Genomic DNA, 19,843 nt, shown 5'->3' with positions numbered 1-19,843 from the left:
GAGCGGCTCACGAGCGATTGATGATCGGGAGCTGCTCGAGGTGTTAATCGCTTCTCGTTACCCCACGTATACTACACGATGCACGATGAAGGCCAAAATCGGGCTGATCACCAAATCGGTCGCACGACTCAAAAATCGTCTCAAAATGGGCCAAAAATCACACAGTGTGAGCCCAGCATTAGAGCAGCAATGTTTGTTTCCCTCAGAGAAAGAAAAAAAGGCTGCAAAAGTACAGGGAGGAATGGGAAAAGGGAAACACCTGGCTGGGAAAGGTCACCATAAAACCTATAAAGCGCACTGCCGGCGCACTTTTTCCATAGGCATGCTTCTAATGGTGGGGGCACATGAAGAACATGAGGGGCGTGAAAGCTCGGGGAACCCTTAACCAATTTCTTGTCCACCAGGCCACGGCAGAAGCAGATATGGTATGTAAACACTGGTTTGTTTTTTAAACCCTCTGGTTAAGGTTAAAATGGGCATGTGCAGTGAATATCAGCGCTATGTGGCCAGAAGTGTGATAATATAATTTATTTTGTGTAATAAACAACTGCAAGGATAGATGATTACAACAAATAGATGACTAATACATAAAAGTAATACATAGATGAATAATGATGATGAGTTAAGATGCGTAATCATGGGAACAAGCGGGTTTACAAACAGGAGCAGCTGATTAGCATTAGAAAAGCTGAAATAATACCTCAACTGAAGCCAATTGCACTAAATGCACTAAATGTGCACAGTTACAAGAATATTTTTCGTTCTATTGCTTTCTATTAATTTATATAATTTTAAGTTAAGCAGGACAGAGTTCTTTTAAAGAAAGATTTACTTATATTCTCAAAAGTTAAGCATGACAGTTTAAGAAAGAGACCTGTTTTACTGTGTTAATGTTGTCATTTTGAGCTAATAATAAATGGCTAAATGATCATTTGTTTCCCATATGGTCATATCACAAAGAATATGCATCTGCTTAAATCAAATTCAAGTCAAATGGTTAAAAAATAATTTCACACACACAAAAAAGAGCTACCACACTGGGAAGGGTGAAGACAACTAGGTTGCCCGGCCCTGGCCACGAGGTGTCCCTTATTTATTTTTCAGGGAGTTGGCAACCCTAATGACTGTCCACTGAGCACCAACACAGGTAGGAGTGAGCAGTGATGAAGCAGGACTGTGGGCAAGTTTGAGCTACAATCCTATTGGCTTCTCAGTTTCTCCAAAGAAAAGGGGAAAAATTCTTGGTGTTGTGAAGATGTGAGTTGGTCTTGTTGTCGTGGAGCTGGAAGGATGCTGGCAGTGAGAGGCTTTTCATACAGTGTTCAGTAACAGAATGAGAAGAAAGCCACTGCACATGAAACAAGGTGCTCGTAGTGTTTGTTTACTGTGTTTGTGCCACAATGTCAGATCAGTTGTAGATTCACTTGCAGACTTGTCCAGTGAAACCAGTGCAAGTAGGGGAGACCGGGGATAGTTGTAACGTGGGTCAGTTGTAACACTTCCAATTTCTCCAATCAGGGCTAAGTTTCAAATGATGTGACTCATCCTGTACATGCCCAATTCAGTTCTGCTATCACATGTGAAAAATCAGCACATTTTATCAAACACAGACAATTTAACATGAAAAAAAGTAATTTGTATGCCAAAAAGTAAGTTTTTCTACTTTATTTCAATTTCTAATAGCATTATCTGCTTTGCAGTTAAACTCATCAAACTTAAATTGTGTTATTTGTATGTCTATGGGGATATATTCTGTGTAGGTCTTTAGTGCTAATGTTTTAGCCGTTGGCTGTAATGTTAGCTAGTTCATGGCTATAGGAGTCTGGGTCAGTTGTAACAGCAACAGTCTGGGTTAGTTGTAACAATAATGCAGATGTTACAACTTACCGCACTATTACTTTAACTTATATTAAACAAGTTGGGGCAACGACATCAGCAGAGAGACGTTCACTGGTCGCATTTGTATATGCGGTTAATGCCATTGGCAACACAATTCCTCCACTGTTTGTGTTCCCACACATACATTATGCAGACCACTGTGTCAGAGATGGACCAGTAGGAAGTACTGGTAGTGGAAATAAATCGGGATGGGTGCAAGAAACAGATTTCCTCATCTTTCTGAAGCACTTTGCAAACCACACCAAGGTAAGCCAGGATAAAAAGTAATGGAATTGCGATGCTGGTGAACAACTACATTTTTCCAGCTTCATTGTTATGTTCAAAATTGGTGCAAGAGTTGTAGGTTATAATGCCCACTGAGCCAATGAGGCCAAACTCAAGGAAGACCAACCAAAATTAATGAAATATTCAGTTGCACAAAATTCCATAATTTGTCTTTTTTGGGGGGTTGGAATATGTTCAAAAGTTAGATTTCTGCATTCTGTCACACACACACACAGCTACATAAATGGCTCTAAGTGCATTCATGTGTTGAATAAACAAAGATTACATGTTAATGTTTTGTCAGTACCCTTATTTCATTGTGTTACATTTCACCCCAGGATATGTTACAACTAACCCAGACTATGGGGTTAATTGTAACATTTCACTCTTTGTGTTTGAGGCCATACCATGCAATGGGTAATTGTGCTGCAGAGAAAATAGCTGCACTATTTAATAGCCGAGACATGTAAATACTTTGGATTACATTTTGAATCCACTACCTTAAACGAGCTCCAAATTACAGACAGAAATGTCAAAAATGTTACAACTATCCCCGGTCTCCCCTACTGCAGTACAGAGCAAAGACTAAGCAAGCCAGGAGAGCTCTCCAACTTTCTGAAAGTATCAGGATATTTGAGTGATAAGAAAAAGTGGATCGTGCAACAATGTCCCTCAGCACACAAAACAATCAAAGCAGAATAAATATAATGTTTTAGATCAAACACTTACAGGGACCTGAAGAGAGAGAACCAACAAAATGTCATGGCTAACAGAGGAACTCAAGCACAGACTGAGTTCTGACAAACAAAAAGGTGACCGTTTATTTACCAAAGGGGTGAACCACAGTGCTCTATATATGTACAGTGAGTTGGGGAGGGGGTCCAGGGCTCCAGGGAAAAGAGGGAATGGAGTCCACACTCACTCCTCTTCAGTCACTCTTGTCCTGCTCTGCACTCACACAGCCTCACACGGGAATCACAGGTAAGCGTCTGTAACCAGGTCCAGGGAAATATTTACTCAAAGTTAACCCAACTGGTGAATTTAGAGAGAGATTTCTTAGCAAGGAGCTGAGATCATGAACACAGGAGGGTCAATGTCCCAGCGACAAACTGCTCCATGCCGCAGCGTTAAATGGTTACCGGTAAGCCCAGGTGAATCAGCAACAGGTGGTGTAATCATCATAACTGTGTGGACCAAGAGCGAGAGGCCATTACAAGCTCCACCCAGGCAGGCAAAACCATAGCAGGAGAGAGCAAAACATAAAACCTGAAAAGCCATCATGAGCCAGCCAGAGAGACACAGAGTTTATACTAGAAGAGAAACCTGCTCATCTTCATCATGTTTGTTTCAATAGAGAAAATCAGAAGTCTCTGTGTGTCAGACCACGGCTCTACACGGACACTTCTAAGCTGCTTCAGAGTGAACTGACCCAGATAATCTGCACACAGCGGCTGTAAAACAGTGAAAGTCATAACTGTCTCTCTGATGGAAAGCTTTTATTGTGAAGTCAGGAAGTCTGCAGGAAGTGTTGAGTTTGTATTCACTCAGTGTTTAATGAGACAGGCAGACAGGAAGAGCAGCTCATTAGTGTTGATGAAATCAAAGGAACTGTGAGGAACTGCAGTTTGGTCACATCTGGATGTTTTTCACTGACAGTAAATGTTTTAGTGATGAAGAAATGTGTTCACAGAGAGAGGAAGAGGAGTGGTGTTTGTGAGGAGGAGCAGCCGTCCTGCTGTGCTTTGTGTCAGGACGTCCTGAAGGATCCAGTCTCTACCAGCTGTGGACACTGGTTCTGCAGACAGTGCATCTCCTCATACTGGGACCAGTCTGCTCCATCAGGAGACTCCTCCTGTACCCAGTGTGGAGAAAGATCCAGAAGCAGAGCTGGACTGCAGACAGCCAGTCAGAGCAGCTGTGTACAAAGTAAGACTGAACATCTGTCTGCTGATGGACTCATTTCTGAAAACTGGACTTCTTGTGTTGTTCAGACATTGAAGAGTTTTCTTTCTCTTTAGTCTCATTGTTTTTCTTTCTTTCAGCAGATGTTGGTCTGCAGGAGGTTTTAGATGAACATAAGATCAGTCTGAGGAGGAGATGTGAACGTGTGACTGAAGGAAGTGATGAAACAGGAAGTAGAACCCTCCTCAACACCATCTACACTGAGCTCTACATCACAGAGGGACAGAGTGAAGAGGTTCATACCCAACATGAGGTGAGGCAGCTGGAGACAGCTTCCAAGGTGGACGCCCTCCATGACGCTCCAATCAGGTGCCAGGACATCTTTAAAGCCTTACCTGACCAACAGAGACCCATCAGAGTGGTTCTGACCAACGGCGTGGCTGGTGTTGGAAAAACCTTCTCAGTGCAGAAGTTCACTCTGGACTGGGCAGAGGGCTTGGAGAACCAACATGTCAGTGTGGTGGTTCTGCTTTCATTCAGGGAGCTGAACCTGATCAGAGATGAGCAGTACAGTCTTCTGGAGCTGCTCCATGTTTTCCATCCAACATTACAGAAGGTCACAGCAGAGAAGCTGGCTGTCTCTCAGCTTTTGTTCATCTTTGACGGCCTGGATGAAAGCAGACTTTCTTTGGATTTCACCAACAGGAAGCTGCTGTCTGATGTCACACAGAAGTCATCAGTCAGCCAGCTGCTGACAAACCTCATCCAGGGGAATCTGCTTCCCTCGGCTCTCGTCTGGATAACTTCCCGACCCGCAGCAGCCAATCAGATCCCTCCTACATGTGTTGACAGGCTAACAGAAGTACGAGGTTTCACTGACGCCCAGAAGGAGGAGTACTTCAGGAGGAGATTCAGTGATGAAGAGCTGTCCAGCAGAATCATCTCCCACATGAAGACATCCAGGAGCCTCCACATCATGTGTAGTATCCCGGTCTTCTGCTGGATCACTGCTACAGTTCTGGAGCACATGTTGACTACAGAGCAGAGAGGAGAGCTGCCCAAGACCCTGACTGAAATGTACTCACACTTCCTGCTAGTTCAGACAAAGAGGAAGAAGAACAAGTACCATGAGGGACGTGAGACGAGTCCACAGGAGCTGACGGAGGCTGACAGGGAAGTTCTTCTGAAGCTGGGGAGGCTGGCGTTTGAACATCTGGAGAAAGGAAACATCATGTTCTACCAAGAAGACCTGGAGCAGTGTGGTCTGGATGTGACAGAGGCCTCGGTGTACTCAGGAGTTTGTACAGAGATCTTCAAAAGAGAGTGTGTGATCTTCCAGAAACCAGTCTACTGCTTTGTTCATCTGAGCATTCAGGAGTTTCTGGCTGCAGTCTACATGTTCCACTGTCACACCAACAGGAAGACAAAGGTGCTGAAGATGTTTCTAAAATCAGAATCTTTCACCAAGATGATTTTAAGTCTTTTTGATAACAAAGATCTCCAATCACTTGATGTATTTTTGAGGAGAGTCATGGAGAAATCCCTCCAGAGTAAAAATGGCCTTCTGGACCTGTTTGTTCGCTTCCTTCATGGCCTCTGTCTGGAGTCCAACCAGAGACTCTTAGTAGGTCTGCTGGGTCAGACAGAGATCAGTCCAGGAACCATCCAGAGAGTCATCAACAACCTGAAGAAGATGAACAGTGATGAAATCTCCCCTGACAGAAGCATCAACATCTTCCACTGTCTGATGGAGATGAACGACCTCTCAGTACATCAGGAGATCCAAGAGTTCCTGAAGTCAGAGAACAGATCAGAGAAGGAACTCTCTGAGATCCAGTGCTCAGCTCTGGCCTTCATGCTGCAGATGTCAGAGGAGGTTCTGGATGAGTTGGACCTGCAGAAGTACAAAACATCAGAGCGGGGACGACAGAGACTGATTCCAGCTGTGAGGACCTGCAGAAAGGCTGGGTGAGTCCAGATGTGATCATTAACATCACTGATCAGTGTAGGTTAGTAGTTTAATGTTGAAAATAAAATCAGATTGTAACCACAAAGTGTTTGTGTCCGTACGCTGCAACCTTCCACACCATTCCTTTATTGTACAGACTCAGCAGCAGCTCCATGGATCCCAAATCCAAGAGTGGAGAACAGATTTGAAGTGTGTCACATCCATGCAGTCACAGCTGTTTCCACCATGTTTCCACTGATATTAATCCTGTTCAATGACACGTTTCATATTAGTGAATATGTTCTTTAGGACGTCCACTGACATGTTTAAGTGTCCTGCTGGAAATCACTCAAATCATCCATGAAATCCATGAAAAATCCTTTTAGTGTTTCTAACTTCACCCTCTGTCCTCTCTCTCTCTCCATCCTCCTCACTGCTTCTTTCACTGATAATCACACAAACATCGTATTCAGCTACAAAATAACACAATAATATCATCTGATCATCATTATTATAAGAGCAGGATCCATATTTGATATCAGAGTAACACACTGCTTGGTTATGTGCAGTCATCATCAGTGACTGTGGGTCAAACAGAAGCTCTCTGATTGGTTGCTGACCTTGGTCACCTGTCCACTCTCACCTGTTTGTGTTTGCTCTCTCTTTGCTGTCTCCATCCTCTCTCTCCTTTCTCTCCCTCTCTGTCTTTGTGCGTCACTCAGGTCCAATGGAAACAGTGACATTTACAAACCAATCAAAGACAAACTGATCCATGTCAGGTTATAACAATATTCAAAGTGAATACAGGCTGCTGCTGGACACAGACAGGTAACATCATTTTGACTTGCTGTCACCTGGATCTGGACTCATAAACACTGAAGCCCTGAACAGGAATACAAATCATTTTCTGCCAACTAGCGACACACCAGCAGATAATGGCTTAGAAAGCTCAAACGAGCCAATCATTTCTGTGTTTAATTCCGCTGAAATCAGATCTGATATCAGCAGCTCTGAGTTCATTCATCATTATTGTCCAGTGATGAGATTTCTGCTCCGTTTGGTAACAGTCAGCAGGTTTTTCCTGCGTGTGGACGTGAACAGTCGTACCTGACAGCAGGTAGCAAACAGAGATCATCTTTCCAGCTGGAACTCTTCACTGAGCTGAACTCATTCAAAATGTTCTGGAGTCAAAACAGGAAACAGTCCAAATGTGTGTCTTCACTCTGACTCTGGATCAGATCTCAGTGACAGGCTGTGGACATTATGGAAGCCTAAATGTGACACCATCTTCCTCCTTCATCTGCAGATTAAAGCCAAACAAAGATTCTCATTAAAAGTCTGCAGGTCTGAGAGAGACTCAATCGTTGTGTCATGTCAAACACAGTAAGAGGAGCTGAAGCACAGATGTGAAGAGCAGATTCATCAGATTATGACCTCACTCTGTTTTGTCTTCATATACATTCAGTCTGTGTTTATAATGCAGATTTTCTGCTTTTATAATAACACATTTTATATTTTCTATCATCACAGACTGACTGAGTGTCGACTCTCAGAGTCTCACTGTGAAGTTGTGGCCTCAGCTCTGAAGTCCAACCCCTCCCATCTGACAGAGCTGGACATGAGTAGAAACTACAAGCTGCAGGATTCAGGTGTGAAGCTTCTGTGTGCTGGACTGGAGAGTCCAAACTGTCGACTGGAGACTCTGAGGTGAGTTCACTGACTGCGGCTGTTGTTGTTTTTCTATATTTCAGGTCTTTGATTGATGTTTGAAACTTTCTTTAGTTCCTAAATGTTCAGGATGTGTCTGAAGACAAATGTGAAGAAGTTTGAGTGCTTTCAGAAATGTTGTCTTTCCAAACGACTGAACAACAGTTTTTCCTTTTGGCTCCAAACAGAAGTGACAGACTTGAGCAGGGTTCATTTAAAGGCTGACAGAAGTGGAGTGGTGACGGGGAGATGTTTGACAGGACAGTGTTTCAGCCTCCACAGGTTCATGTTGTGCTCCATCAGTCAGTGAAGATGAAGTCAGTGCTGATGAGGCTGTAGAGTGTGTGAGGGATGTGAATGAGGATGATGAAGATCTGATGATAGCAGATAAAAACAGGCTGCAGAGACTTTGAGCCATACAGGGCACACAGTGTGTGTACAGAACAGCTGAAATCATTATGGAGGCCTCACTGGGATATGGAAGCATCACAGTACAGCTTCAGTGAAGCATCAAAGTCTCTGATATGAGATGAGAAATGAAGCAGCCAGAGCTTTTTCATGAGTGGAAATCCACTGTGACTGTGAGCTGCTGCTACAGCCTCCAGATTAGCCAGCAGCTCATCCTGCTCAACATTTTCTCACCAACTTTAATGGAAGTGTGATGTTTTCAGCTGGAGTGATGGTCAGGGTGGCCTCCCTCTCCTCTTCTTCTCCTCTTCCTCTTTCATTTGTAAAGCCACTTCTGCTGCTTTCATTCATTTGGAAGTCCTGTAGCTGAGTTTGGGAGAGACTAACAGCCTCGGCAGCAGAGGGGAGAAAGGCTGTAACACCACCACTTTACTCTGTTCTACCTGTCACATCATTTTATCAGGAAACAAATATGCTCATGTTTTTACTATGTTTGTCTTGAAGATGTAAGAAGATCACATGGTGCTTTTTATTATTGTGTTGGTTTGTTTCCTGTCTCTTGGATGGAGCCCAGCTGTGCGTGGCCCCTGGGCCTGTGGTCAGAGTGTGTGCTGGATAATCCGGCCCAGGATGAGGCCAAACTGACATGGGATGAAATGTCTGTCACATAATTGAGCTTAGTGTAGTTTCATTTCTGCACAATTTAAAAACAACCAAAACTTTGTTCTGTCTTTTCTATGTTATACTGTAGACTTTCTTTGATACTGTGTCCAAAAGGAGCAGCTTTTACTTTGAAGGGGAGCCATCTCTGTTTCCTCTTCAGGTTGGATGATGGAAGCAAATGAGTGTGTGATGTTCTTTCAGTGTTGCACTTTGTAGACGCTCCCTGAGCACTGGTCTCACAGCCAGCTGCACATAGAGACCAGTGTTGTTAGTCCAGGTCAGAAGATGACTTGTTGGAATGAAAATGAGCTTGTAGTTTGTCTGCTTTAATAATGTGACTGGAAAAAGGTGTTGGACTTCAAATATGTCCATTTCTTTCACACTTCACCTTTAAAAGTGAAGCCTTGTGGTTCCTGGAAGGAAAAACACGACTTTTTCAAGTCTTTGTCCTGTTTTTATGATAAATGTACGACTTTAATGTGAAACATTCAGAGTTTTTTCTCTTGTTGTGTTTGTTTGAAGCTGCTTCCTGTTGGCTTCAGCTATTTGGAGTTTCCATTTTCTAAACTTCTACATTCTGAACCTTCTTCAGCTCTGAACAGATGATGAAACACTGAATGATTTCAAGCTCACACTTTGTCTAATAAACTTACATCTTTCACTCTTTATACAGATTGAGGGGCTGTGGTTTGTCAAAGATCAGCTGTGATTATCTGGCAGCAGCACTGAAGTCCAACCCCTCCCATCTGAGACAGCTGGACCTGAGTAATGACTCCTGGTCTTCGACCAACAACAAGCTGCAGGATTCAGGAGTGAAGCATCTGTGTGGTTTCCTGGAGAGTCCAGGATGTGGACTTGAAACTCTGAGGTCAGTCAGCATGTTTTAGTTGTGCTGAGATGAATATGATGTGAAAGTTGTGCTGACACTAAACTGCAGACATCAGGCTGATATTATACTGATCCACACTGAGGATCTTCATGGTAAAGTCTGTTTTCTTCTTCTCTGGTTTAGTCCATTGACTGCAGCAGAACAATGTTCACATTTCAAACAGTGAGACTCAACGTATGGCCCGCGGCCCACACGCGGCCTGCCCACCTTTCCTGATTCAGAGAGAGGGGACCCTGATTAACTGTGTAGTGTTCTTCCTCACAGTTCTAAGTATCAGACACAACAATGAATAATCCACAGCTGACTGTCTTTAGCAGGTCAAAGGTCACGGCACACAGCAGACAGTGGGAAATATTATAATTCTGATCATTTATCAGCACATATCCATATGTCTAAAAACAAAGCTGACACTGTGAGACTTGATCAGAGGTGTGATCATCACAGCAGAGGCCTTTGTGTCAAAGTCACTGAGGATCAAACAGAAACACATGAAGCAGATTTTCCTGTTCTGGCTTTTTATAGCAGATAACCTTCAAAATATTCTGCAGTCCATCAAAAACTGAAGCAAACCATGAATCAACATGTGAACATGAGCTGATGCTGCTGAAGGGAAGCAAAGTTACAGAGGTTTGATTACAGACACAGCTGAGAGTTTGTAATCTGTCATCATTTTAAAAGGTTTACATTTCTTCAGTATTGAACAGCAGAAATGAGGCTTTGTTTTGGGAGGCCGACAGCAGTGAACACAACAGCAGACTGGTGCGTAATAAGCAGTGAATAATGCAGGAAACAGATTTTTGAAGGTAAACTGTTCTTGAAGTACACTGAGAGAGAGGGAGCTGTGCAGGAAGTAAACGTCAAAGTCAGAGAGAATTCATGACGATGTTCATCAAACGTAAAGCGTAGTTTGGATCTTCTTCTGCTGCTGGTTCAGTCAGTTTTGGTTGGAGACAGATGAAACCTGCAGCTTCAGGATCTGTGAGCTGTCCACTTTCAGCCCCGACGGCGTGTCCGTGTACGTGCCGTCGAGTGAACGATCCACGCTCTGTGTTTCCATCTTTGTGTGTTTAGCTGCTCTCATTTACTGTTTTATCTGTTTGCTTGTTGTTGAAATACTTTTGGGAGCTTTAACCTGAGATTCTGGCAAAATACATTTATATTAAAAATCGATTCAGGATTGAATGAATCAACATCGCTTTATTCAAATTAAAACCATTTAAATAGGAAAATCCATTTTTTTACAGCCGCCTCTAATGCTGGGTAATGTCAGCTGGTCCATGTGCAGCTGGCTGTGAGGCTCAGGGAGCGTCTACAAAGTGCAACACTGAAAGAACATCATCCATAAATATTGAGTAATAACTGGACTCTCATACAGCGGGACTCAAATGCCTTTAAACATCAGCTTATCCTGCTGATCCAAGTCCAACACTGAGTTTGTAAAAACATGTTTGTCAATCATTTTGTTTGGTTTCTGAGGAAAATGATTCCATAACTTGCTGCTAATACACAACATTTCATCATATTTCCTCATAACCCTCTTTTGTCTGACCATTTGATCCCATTTGAATTTGCAATAAAGGATCCACAGAGTTTGGTGACAATAATGACAGTAGATGTTTGTGTGAAAGTGCTGGAAGCAAATGAGTGTGTGATGTTCTTTCAGTGTTGCACTTTGTAGATGCTCCCTGAGCACTGGTCTCACAGCCAGCTGCACATAGAGACCAGTGTTGTTAGTCCAGGTCAGAAGATGACTTGTTGGAATGAAAATGAGCTTGTAGTTTGTCTGCTTTAATAATGTGACTGGAAAAAGGTGTTGGACTTCAAATATGTCCATTTCTTTCACACTTCACCTTTAAAAGTGAAGCCTTGTGGTTCCTGGAAGGAAAAACACAACTTTTTCAAGTCGTTGTCCTGTTTTTATGATAAATGTACGACTTTAATGTGAAACATTCAGAGTTTTCTCTCTTGTTGTGTTTGTTTGAAGCTGCTTCCTGTTGGCTTCAGCTGTTTGGAGTTTCCATTTTCTAAACTTCTACATTCTGAACCTTCTTCAGCTCTGAACAGATGATGAAACACTGAATGATTTCAAGCTCACACTTTGTCTAATAAACTTACATCTTTCATTCTTTATACAGATTGAGGCGCTGTTATTTGTCAGAGATCAGCTGTGATTATCTGGCAGCAGCACTGAAGTCCAACCCCTCCCATCTGAGACAGCTGGACCTGAGCAGGAACAACAAGCTGCAGGATTCAGGAGTGAAGCATCTGTGTGGTTTCCTGGAGAGTCCAGGATGTGGACTTGAAACTCTGAGGTCAGTCAGCATTTTTTAGTTGTGCTGAGATGAATATGATGTGAAAGTTGTGCTGACACTAAACTGCAGACATCAGGCTGATATTATACTGATCCACACTGAGGATCTTCATGGTAAAGTCTGTTTTCTTCTTCTCTGGTTTAGTCCATTGACTGCAGCAGAACAATGTTCACATTTCAAACCTTCAAAGAAGAAGAAAAATCCTCCACTGGATAATTCACTGTGAAACTCTCCAACTCTTCATTCCACCTTAAAGTCTGTCTGACACTGAAATCCAAAGCAAAATGTGCGTTTGCTTTACAGACAGCAGTCCAACACAAACATACACACATCATCCAAAACACAGTCCAACATCCAAATCTCCTCCACTGCCAGCATGAATGATGGGAAAGAGAAGGAGGAACACTCTGACATTCAGGGTTAGAATGAGTTTCATGAAGCAGACTGTGAAGATCAAAGCTGCATTAGAAAGCTTACATGAATGAATGAGTGGACAGAAGTGGACAGAGATCATCTGAAGCACTTCAAAGGCTTTAAATCAGCACATTTCTCTTTATTCTTTATCAACTCTGTTAGTTTCTCTCAGTTTTCTGTGGAATGAAGCTAACAGCAGGCTAATAAGATGCTGACCAATAGGTTTCTATTAAAGGTTGTAATTTGTATATGAAAAAGTGCTTTGGCTCAGCAGGGATCAGCTTACAGGTAGAATACAGCTGCTGGATGGGATTAGCATGTCATAGCTATCTACCAAACTGCTAACTGGGGGATTTCAGACAATCTATGGATCATTTTTGCTAACTGTTTATTCATCTTAGGCTCACAGGGCTGCAGCCTGTGCCCTAGCTGTCATAGGGCAAGAGGCGTGGTCCACCTGCACAGGTGAGCAGTCCATCACAGGGCCAACAGAGAGAGACAGAGAAGTACTCTCTCACATCCACACCTACAGCCAATTTAGAAGCACCAATGAACCTAAGCAGCATTTCATTGGACTGTGGGAGAACATCCAACCTCCACAGAAAGGCCAACAAGCTTCAACCTACAACCTTCTTGCTTTAAGGCACTAGTGCGAACCACTTTTCCCCATTTCAGCCCAAATCCTGCATCTTCCTGTTTCTGACTCCAGGCCAGCTCCACTAACACTTTCTCATCAGACACTGCCACCTAGTGGAGGAAGTCTTAGTTCCATTTGAAGCTTCAGATGACAGTTAGTTCCTTTACAAAGAGGTGGAGGTGGTGGGGCCACAGCACCATCATCACTGAGTGCTAGGGATAGGTATCATTTAGGTTTTATCCGATACCAGTGCAAACCCGGTACATTTCAGACGTTGCCGGTGCTTAAATGGTGCTCGAACCGGTGCTGAATGAATGGAGAACACAAACTTTGTCCAAAAACCTCTCGTGTTTAGCTGTTTTCCACTTTTTCTTTGGTCATTTTAGCCTTTTTTGCCAGGGTGAAGGGAGTATCTGCCATCAAACATGAAGACAGTGTTACGAAATCAGTTTTACCCCGGTTCTTTTATTCGTCGAAACTTCCAGAGACTGCACCGGAACCCAGTAGTTATATCACAAAACCTTTATTCATCTTTATTCATCTTCATTTAAGCATGCACTTCTAGAAGGGAAGACGAGGCCGGTGTGTCCCTTTGCAAATCTTCACCTCTTTGTCTGTGAAACACAGTTTTGTAGGGGCGACCCCATCATAAAACCCCCCACGGTGTGCTCCAAACTCTGTCTGTGTCTATGTGCACGAGCACGTGAATGCCTACACGTGCGCGTTCTTGCGTGTCTATGTGAGTGCTTGTGTGTGACTGTGTACGCATACCTGTGTGTATGTGTGTGCACATGAGTGAGTGTGCGTGTGGGTGTGTATGTGTGTGCACATGAGTGAGTGTGCGTGTGGATGTGTGTGCGTGACAGTTAAAACACTATGGGTGTAGGTGACTCCCTAGGTCATAAAACCCATCTCCTTTCCAGACCACAGTTACAAATGTTGAGACCCCCAACCTAAACATCCTCTGGGGAATTTCCACTCAGCATTAACTCCTCTCTGTTTTACTTTCACAGTTCAAGTGGGGGAGGGGTCTCCTACAATCTACTCCTAAGTTCACCACACAGTGAGGCCTTTATTATATGGAGGGCAGTGTCAGTATCTCTACAATAGTTCTACATTCTATGTTAACACATTTCTAAACTCTAAAATAAGCTAAACATTCCTACAACAGCCGCATGTAACTACGACGGTGTTTGCTAGTTCACATTACATGCATTAATGTTATAACGTGGTTAGCCTACTCAACGTAAATTGCACACGTACAACATTAAGCTACTCACCCAGAGAAGAACGGCTGCTGCTGCCATCATCATCCGTCATCATTTCTGCTACACTGGAAGGGGTTAGGGGCCAGGACTATCCTCTTCAGGTTCTTGGGGGATGTTGCTAACTCCGGGTCTGATAACAGGCACCACACCCACAGTATCACCTTAAAGCACAGGCTGCTGAGTTTGCATCTTTTGCTGTGAAGTACAGCCAGACCTTTGACCGCTTCGCCTTGGGCGTTTTTAATTTGTAGCTCTGCTCTAAAAGAAAGTACGTACCTGCCCTGCCTACTATGCTTGCAAAGGTAAAATGATTGGCTAGAATCCAAAGTGTATGACATCTCAGGAAAAAAAAGCACCAAAATGTGTGTTGCTTTTCGGTCTGGTTACTACCATTTATGTCTGAACTGGTGCCATAATGGCACCGGATAACGGTGCCCATCCCTACTGAGTGCCATGGGACACTTAACCTTTGCTTCCATATGCTGGGAACTTCGTGTTGTTCCAAGGAGGACTGGAAAATGTGTGAAAATCTCCCAGTCAGTTCCTCACAGCACACTTCAATCATTTCCCTCCCACAGCATCAGGACCAGGGCTTTTTCTCTCTTTGGTCCCACTAAGAGATTTCCACACAAACACCTCATCAGTGGGACTCTCAGAGCTACCAGCCCTTTGCTACAATCACAAAGCTCTTCATTGAAATCAATGATATCAAAGCTGGAATCAAATGAGTCCAAGTCTTCTGCTGATTCAGCATCACATTCATCTTTGCTCTTTGTTCTGCATCCCCACCATGGACTTCATTCCTTTCCAAGCCAGCCTTGAGTGTCCTTTATTCAGCTCATCCTCTGCTTTACTTTTACACCTGATTTTAGCTGCTTTATCTCTCTTTCAACAAGTTTCTGTGCCTCAATCTTTTTCTTCTCTCCCTCATAACAAGACAGCTTCTTCTGCCTGAGAACATGTTGGAGTGATTTACTAATCCAGGGCTGCTTATTGGGGAAAATACTTCCTGTTTCCAAAGTAATCCCCATTTTTCCCAGAAAGAAATGTAAGTAGAAATCGATGATCTAAGTGAGAACATGAGCCTTTAAAAAGTCCCAGTGGGTGCAGTCAAAGCAGTCCCTCAGTCCCAGTATAGAGTCTTTGGTCCAGACTGGAACAACTGTGTGCCCAGTTTGAGCTCTCTTCAGTCCTGTGACCTGACAGACCCAGAGGGGCCATCACATCACATTTAGAAGCTCCCCTAATGGAGCCACAACACATGTCCAACACTTAGTCTGTCTTGTTGGACCAACTGGAAGAAATGATTCAAGGACTTAGTTTATATATATATATATATATATATATATATATATATATATATATATATATATATATATTCAAATCTCCAAAATCCAACTGGCTGCATCAGGACATATAGTCTGAAACTCTGCACAGTTTCCTGTTTGAAGCTGCTTCCTGTTGGCTTCAGCTGTTTGGAGTTTCCATTTTCTAAACTTCTACATTCTGAACCTTCTTCAGCTCTGAACAGATGATGAAACACTGAATGATTTCAAGCTCACACTTTGTCTAATAAACTTACATCTTTCATTCTTTATACAGATTGTGTTTCTGTGATTTGTCAAAGATCAGCTGTGATTATCTGGCAGCAGCACTGAAGTCCAACCCCTCCCATCTGAGAGAGCTGATCCTGTACGGAAACAACCTGAAGGATCCAGATGTGAAGCAGCTGTCTGATCTTCAGCAGAGTCCAGACTACAGACTGGAGACTCTGAGGTCAGTAGAGTGATGGAGTGAGTGGGTGGTGCTGTCAGCAGTATTGTACTAAACACAGTCAGTATGAAACAAAGATCCAGTGTTTCCTGTAAAGCTGCAGCTTCTCAGTGAAGCTGTGAGAGGAGAATGGTGACAGGCTTCAGGATTGGACACAAACACTTCCTTTTTCTGACCTTTATGGTCACCATGGTAACGTCTGATACGCTCTGATCAAACACTGTCAACAGCCAATCAGCTCTCTGAACAAAACAGCACGCAGACCAATGACTGCATTCATTTCCAAGTTTAAAGCAGTGAAGAACACAGTCTGTAGGTGAGGAAGAATTTAGTGAGAGCAGATGTTTGGATGGAATTCCTCCAGTTAACAGCTGGAACCGTCCATCTGGATTGTTGGGCTTGTTGTTGGGGTTCCTACAGAGCTCAGAGTGGACACACCAAGGTTCTTCTAATGAATGAAAGTCCAAACTCAAACTAGGAGGGAAAAACATTTTCATCAACTTCAATAAAAATCCAAAGATTAGAAAAAGTGAAGCAACAATGAGTCCTAGTACAGTCCCAGCACTGAAGTCCCTGCTGCTCTTTATACTGGATGTGCTGCATCACTGACTGACAGCTGATGAAGAGCCTCTGGAAACACTCGTTTATCTCCTCTGCTCTTCCTTCTCTCTGCACGTGGAGCTGATGATGGTAAACAGGACGGTGTGTGTGCTGAGAGAGGAGGAGCTGTGTCCTGATGATCCAGAGAGGTTGAAGCAGCAGCAGCTTGTGTGTAGAGACGCTCTGACTGGGCCATGTTACTGGGAGGTGGAGAGGAGAGCTTCATCCAGCAGTGACTGACAGAGGAATGAGAAGAAGTGCAGATGACTGTCAGTGCTGCAGAGTGAACTGCTCTGAGAACAGCTCCACTGTCAGACACAATGTAGAGTCCAGCATCATCCCTGTGTGTCCCTCTGGATCTGACAGAGGATCATCAGTGTATCTGGACTGCTCTGCTGCTGCTCTGTCCTTCTACAGTCTCTGCACAGTCTCTGTCTGACTCTGGCTTCAGACCCTCCTGGATCAAACTCACCTGGAAAGACTTTCAAACATCACTCAATAGATTTGAATACAGAATATATTTGATATATACTGTAGATGTACTGTAGAGTTGCAGTTTGTCACTTGTAAATACAGTCTGTGAGCAGCTGTGAGCTGAAAGATCTTTCTAGAAACACGAAATGTTTTCACTCTTCTGTTGCTTTTTCATATATTTCCACAACATTAATATTGATCCCACCTGTCTCACCTGTTTCATGCTTTTATACATAATAACAGGACACGTGTGATCTGAGCGCTGCTGTGGTTGCTGTGCTGCACGTCTTCATTTAGATAACAGAGACATCTAGTGGTTCAGAGGGAGAACTGCAGGAGGTGGAGCTGTGTTTTAGCATGGAAAACTTTTTATCTTTTAGGCGCAGATACAAATATGACAAGTATCAGTGTGAGATACAAAAGGTCACATCAGTCAGCAGAGGGAACAGTGATCACACAGCAATGTAAGAATAGAAACATAACAGTGAATCTGGACATGTATACAGATGGAAGCAAACAAACAGGATGTAACACTACATTAAAGCCACAAATGGGAAGAAAACAAAGCCAAAGGAAAATAAATTTGATCTCAGGAATCCAAATCAGATGCTTTAGAGCAGGGGTCGGCAACCCTGGGCACGCGTGTCACAGCTGCCACGTGAAGGGTTAACTCATGGCACGACCATAGCTGGACTGGCCATCGGGCATACTGATGGTGATGTTTCGTTTTTATGGGCCGATGATGTTTTTTTATGATTATTATTGTTTTTGTAACGGTATAAACGATGGAAGGTGGTGGATTGGCCGGATGCTGGTCGATGTGTAAAAAAAACTCAGTTGTTTGATGGTGGCTATCAGGGGCGATTCTAGGATCAGAGCTTTGGGGGTGCTGAGCACCCAGAGAGCTGCCCATGCAGGCAAGGTAAACTTTAGTTGTCACGATGAGATGTCTTACCTGTCTCTTTCAGTCCCTGCATCCTTAAATGTGTCCAGTTGTCCCAAGTTCCCTCTGTTCCTCCCTGTCCTCATGGTCTGTTGTCTTCATCCCCGTTATCAGTCATCATAATTTTACCCTCTCTGTGCAAGTCTGCAAATTTCTTTATTAAATCATAAGATTCTTAAATCCATCAAGTCTCTCTGTGCCTGGGTCCTCGTCACAAAACATGACATCACTGTTTTGTACATTTTAACACAATTTAATCCCCACATTTGTGAAAGAAAAGCAAAACACTTTTTTGAAAAGTCTGTAACAAAACCATCAAATCTGATGAAGGTTATTTAAATGCTGCTAAAGTCGCCTACTGCCAAAGAAGAATGGATTGGAATGTAAAACAAAAAATACATATCCAAACCTTAATTATTGCAGAAGAATAATGAATGTTGCTCATAGTGAGTAAAAAGTAAACTGAGTGCATTTTCTGGACAGAAATTCACTTTTAAAGTGTTTGTATAACATAATACAGATACATAAAAATACACTCCAAAAGTGGAAGAGTCCTTGAAAAGTACAAAATATTATTAAAAAAATAAAAAAATTGAGACACCTTGGCCTATGGTACAATGTATACAATGTATTAGAGATGGACCGACCCAATATTACGTATCGGTCCGATACTGACCTAAATTAATGGATCGGATATCGGAGAGAAATAAAAAATGTAATCTGATCCATTAAATATCAAAAAAGCACCTCAGCAAACTTGCGACATGGTCTAACTTGGCTCATAACCATAGCACGTCGGAGCAGTGTGCATCACGTGGTAGAGCGGCTGTGGCGTGCAAGACCTGTCAGCGGTCTGGTTGAGTATTTGTAGCCTCGCTACCAAATCGGCATTTCATCTCCAAGAAAGTTATACCAGAGAGAAGTAAAGCAAGTGTGTAAGTTCATCTCTGAATGTTTATATAGCATTCCAGCGTTAAGCTTAACAACCGATATATGGAGCGACTGCCTCTTCTCCCTCCCTCTCCTGCTGCTACTTCAATCGTGAAACTGATCACTGATCAGCTGATCGGCTTTTCTGTCGCGAGTCCGTCTCTCTTGTTTGTTTATCGCCCACTTTGTGCCAGAAAGAGGAAACCAGTGGCTGAACAACATCAGCACGTTTAACCTTGATAATCTGTTAGAATTTATTTAATATTACTTTCTACACCAGGATCCTTTTCTACGTAGCTGACAGCTGGTAACTGTCTAGCAAAGTTTAGCCAGGGGGGCCGATAGGGCATGAACAGGGAAAAGGGGGCACAAAGACATACTTTTCTTTCTTATTCTCATTTAAAATATCTAGCTTTTAAAGTTTTAATCTGATGTAAAATGTATAGAAGTCCATTACTGTATATAGTAACTAAGTCTAATATACCCTAGTAAGCTATAGTACTTTTTCCTTTGGGAAGGTACCATCTGTGCAGTCTGCAATTTTGTTGAAGAAAGATGTTGAATATATTTAATATTTCTTGAAAAATAATTGATTTCTGTGCATTCATTCAGACACTTCAAAAGCTTCAGGAGCAACAGCACCACGTAAATACTCGGATACATCCGGATACTCGAGACAGAATTCACAATGTGTTTTTGGGACTTTCAGGTGTTTGGACCAATGTTTTCTTTTCTGATCAAACCAGAAAGCTTTAATGAGCAGCTGGGTTTGTGTCGCATTAACTGGCTGGACACAGAGGACATCGAAATGC

General features: G+C 42.9%; 1 protein-coding gene across 1 annotated transcript in view; it reads left to right on the top strand.

The window, feature by feature from the left end:
* The window catches only part of LOC147336741 (protein NLRC3-like), a 97,777-nt gene extending 90,053 nt beyond the window's left edge, over window positions 1-7,724 (top strand). Inside the window, exons 1-3 of the mRNA XM_086285536.1 lie at window positions 3,713-4,089; window positions 4,206-6,033; window positions 7,544-7,724. Of these exons, the coding sequence (XP_086141662.1) occupies window positions 3,834-4,089; window positions 4,206-6,033; window positions 7,544-7,724 (2,265 nt within the window). The 5' untranslated portion in view covers window positions 3,713-3,833. Of the gene's footprint in view, window positions 4,090-4,205; window positions 6,034-7,543 lie in introns of the transcript that reaches the window.
* Window positions 7,725-19,843: the final 12,119 nt, after the last annotated feature.

The sequence above is a fragment of the Aulonocara sp. 'chitande type north' Nkhata Bay genome, linkage group LG3 (assembly GCF_057382095.1).
Source record: "Aulonocara sp. 'chitande type north' Nkhata Bay isolate Kocher_YH1m ecotype deep benthic linkage group LG3, A_spYH_male_GT1.1, whole genome shotgun sequence".
Taxonomy (NCBI): domain Eukaryota; kingdom Metazoa; phylum Chordata; class Actinopteri; order Cichliformes; family Cichlidae; genus Aulonocara; species Aulonocara sp. 'chitande type north' Nkhata Bay.
This window is presented reverse-complemented; position numbering and strand designations above follow the sequence as displayed.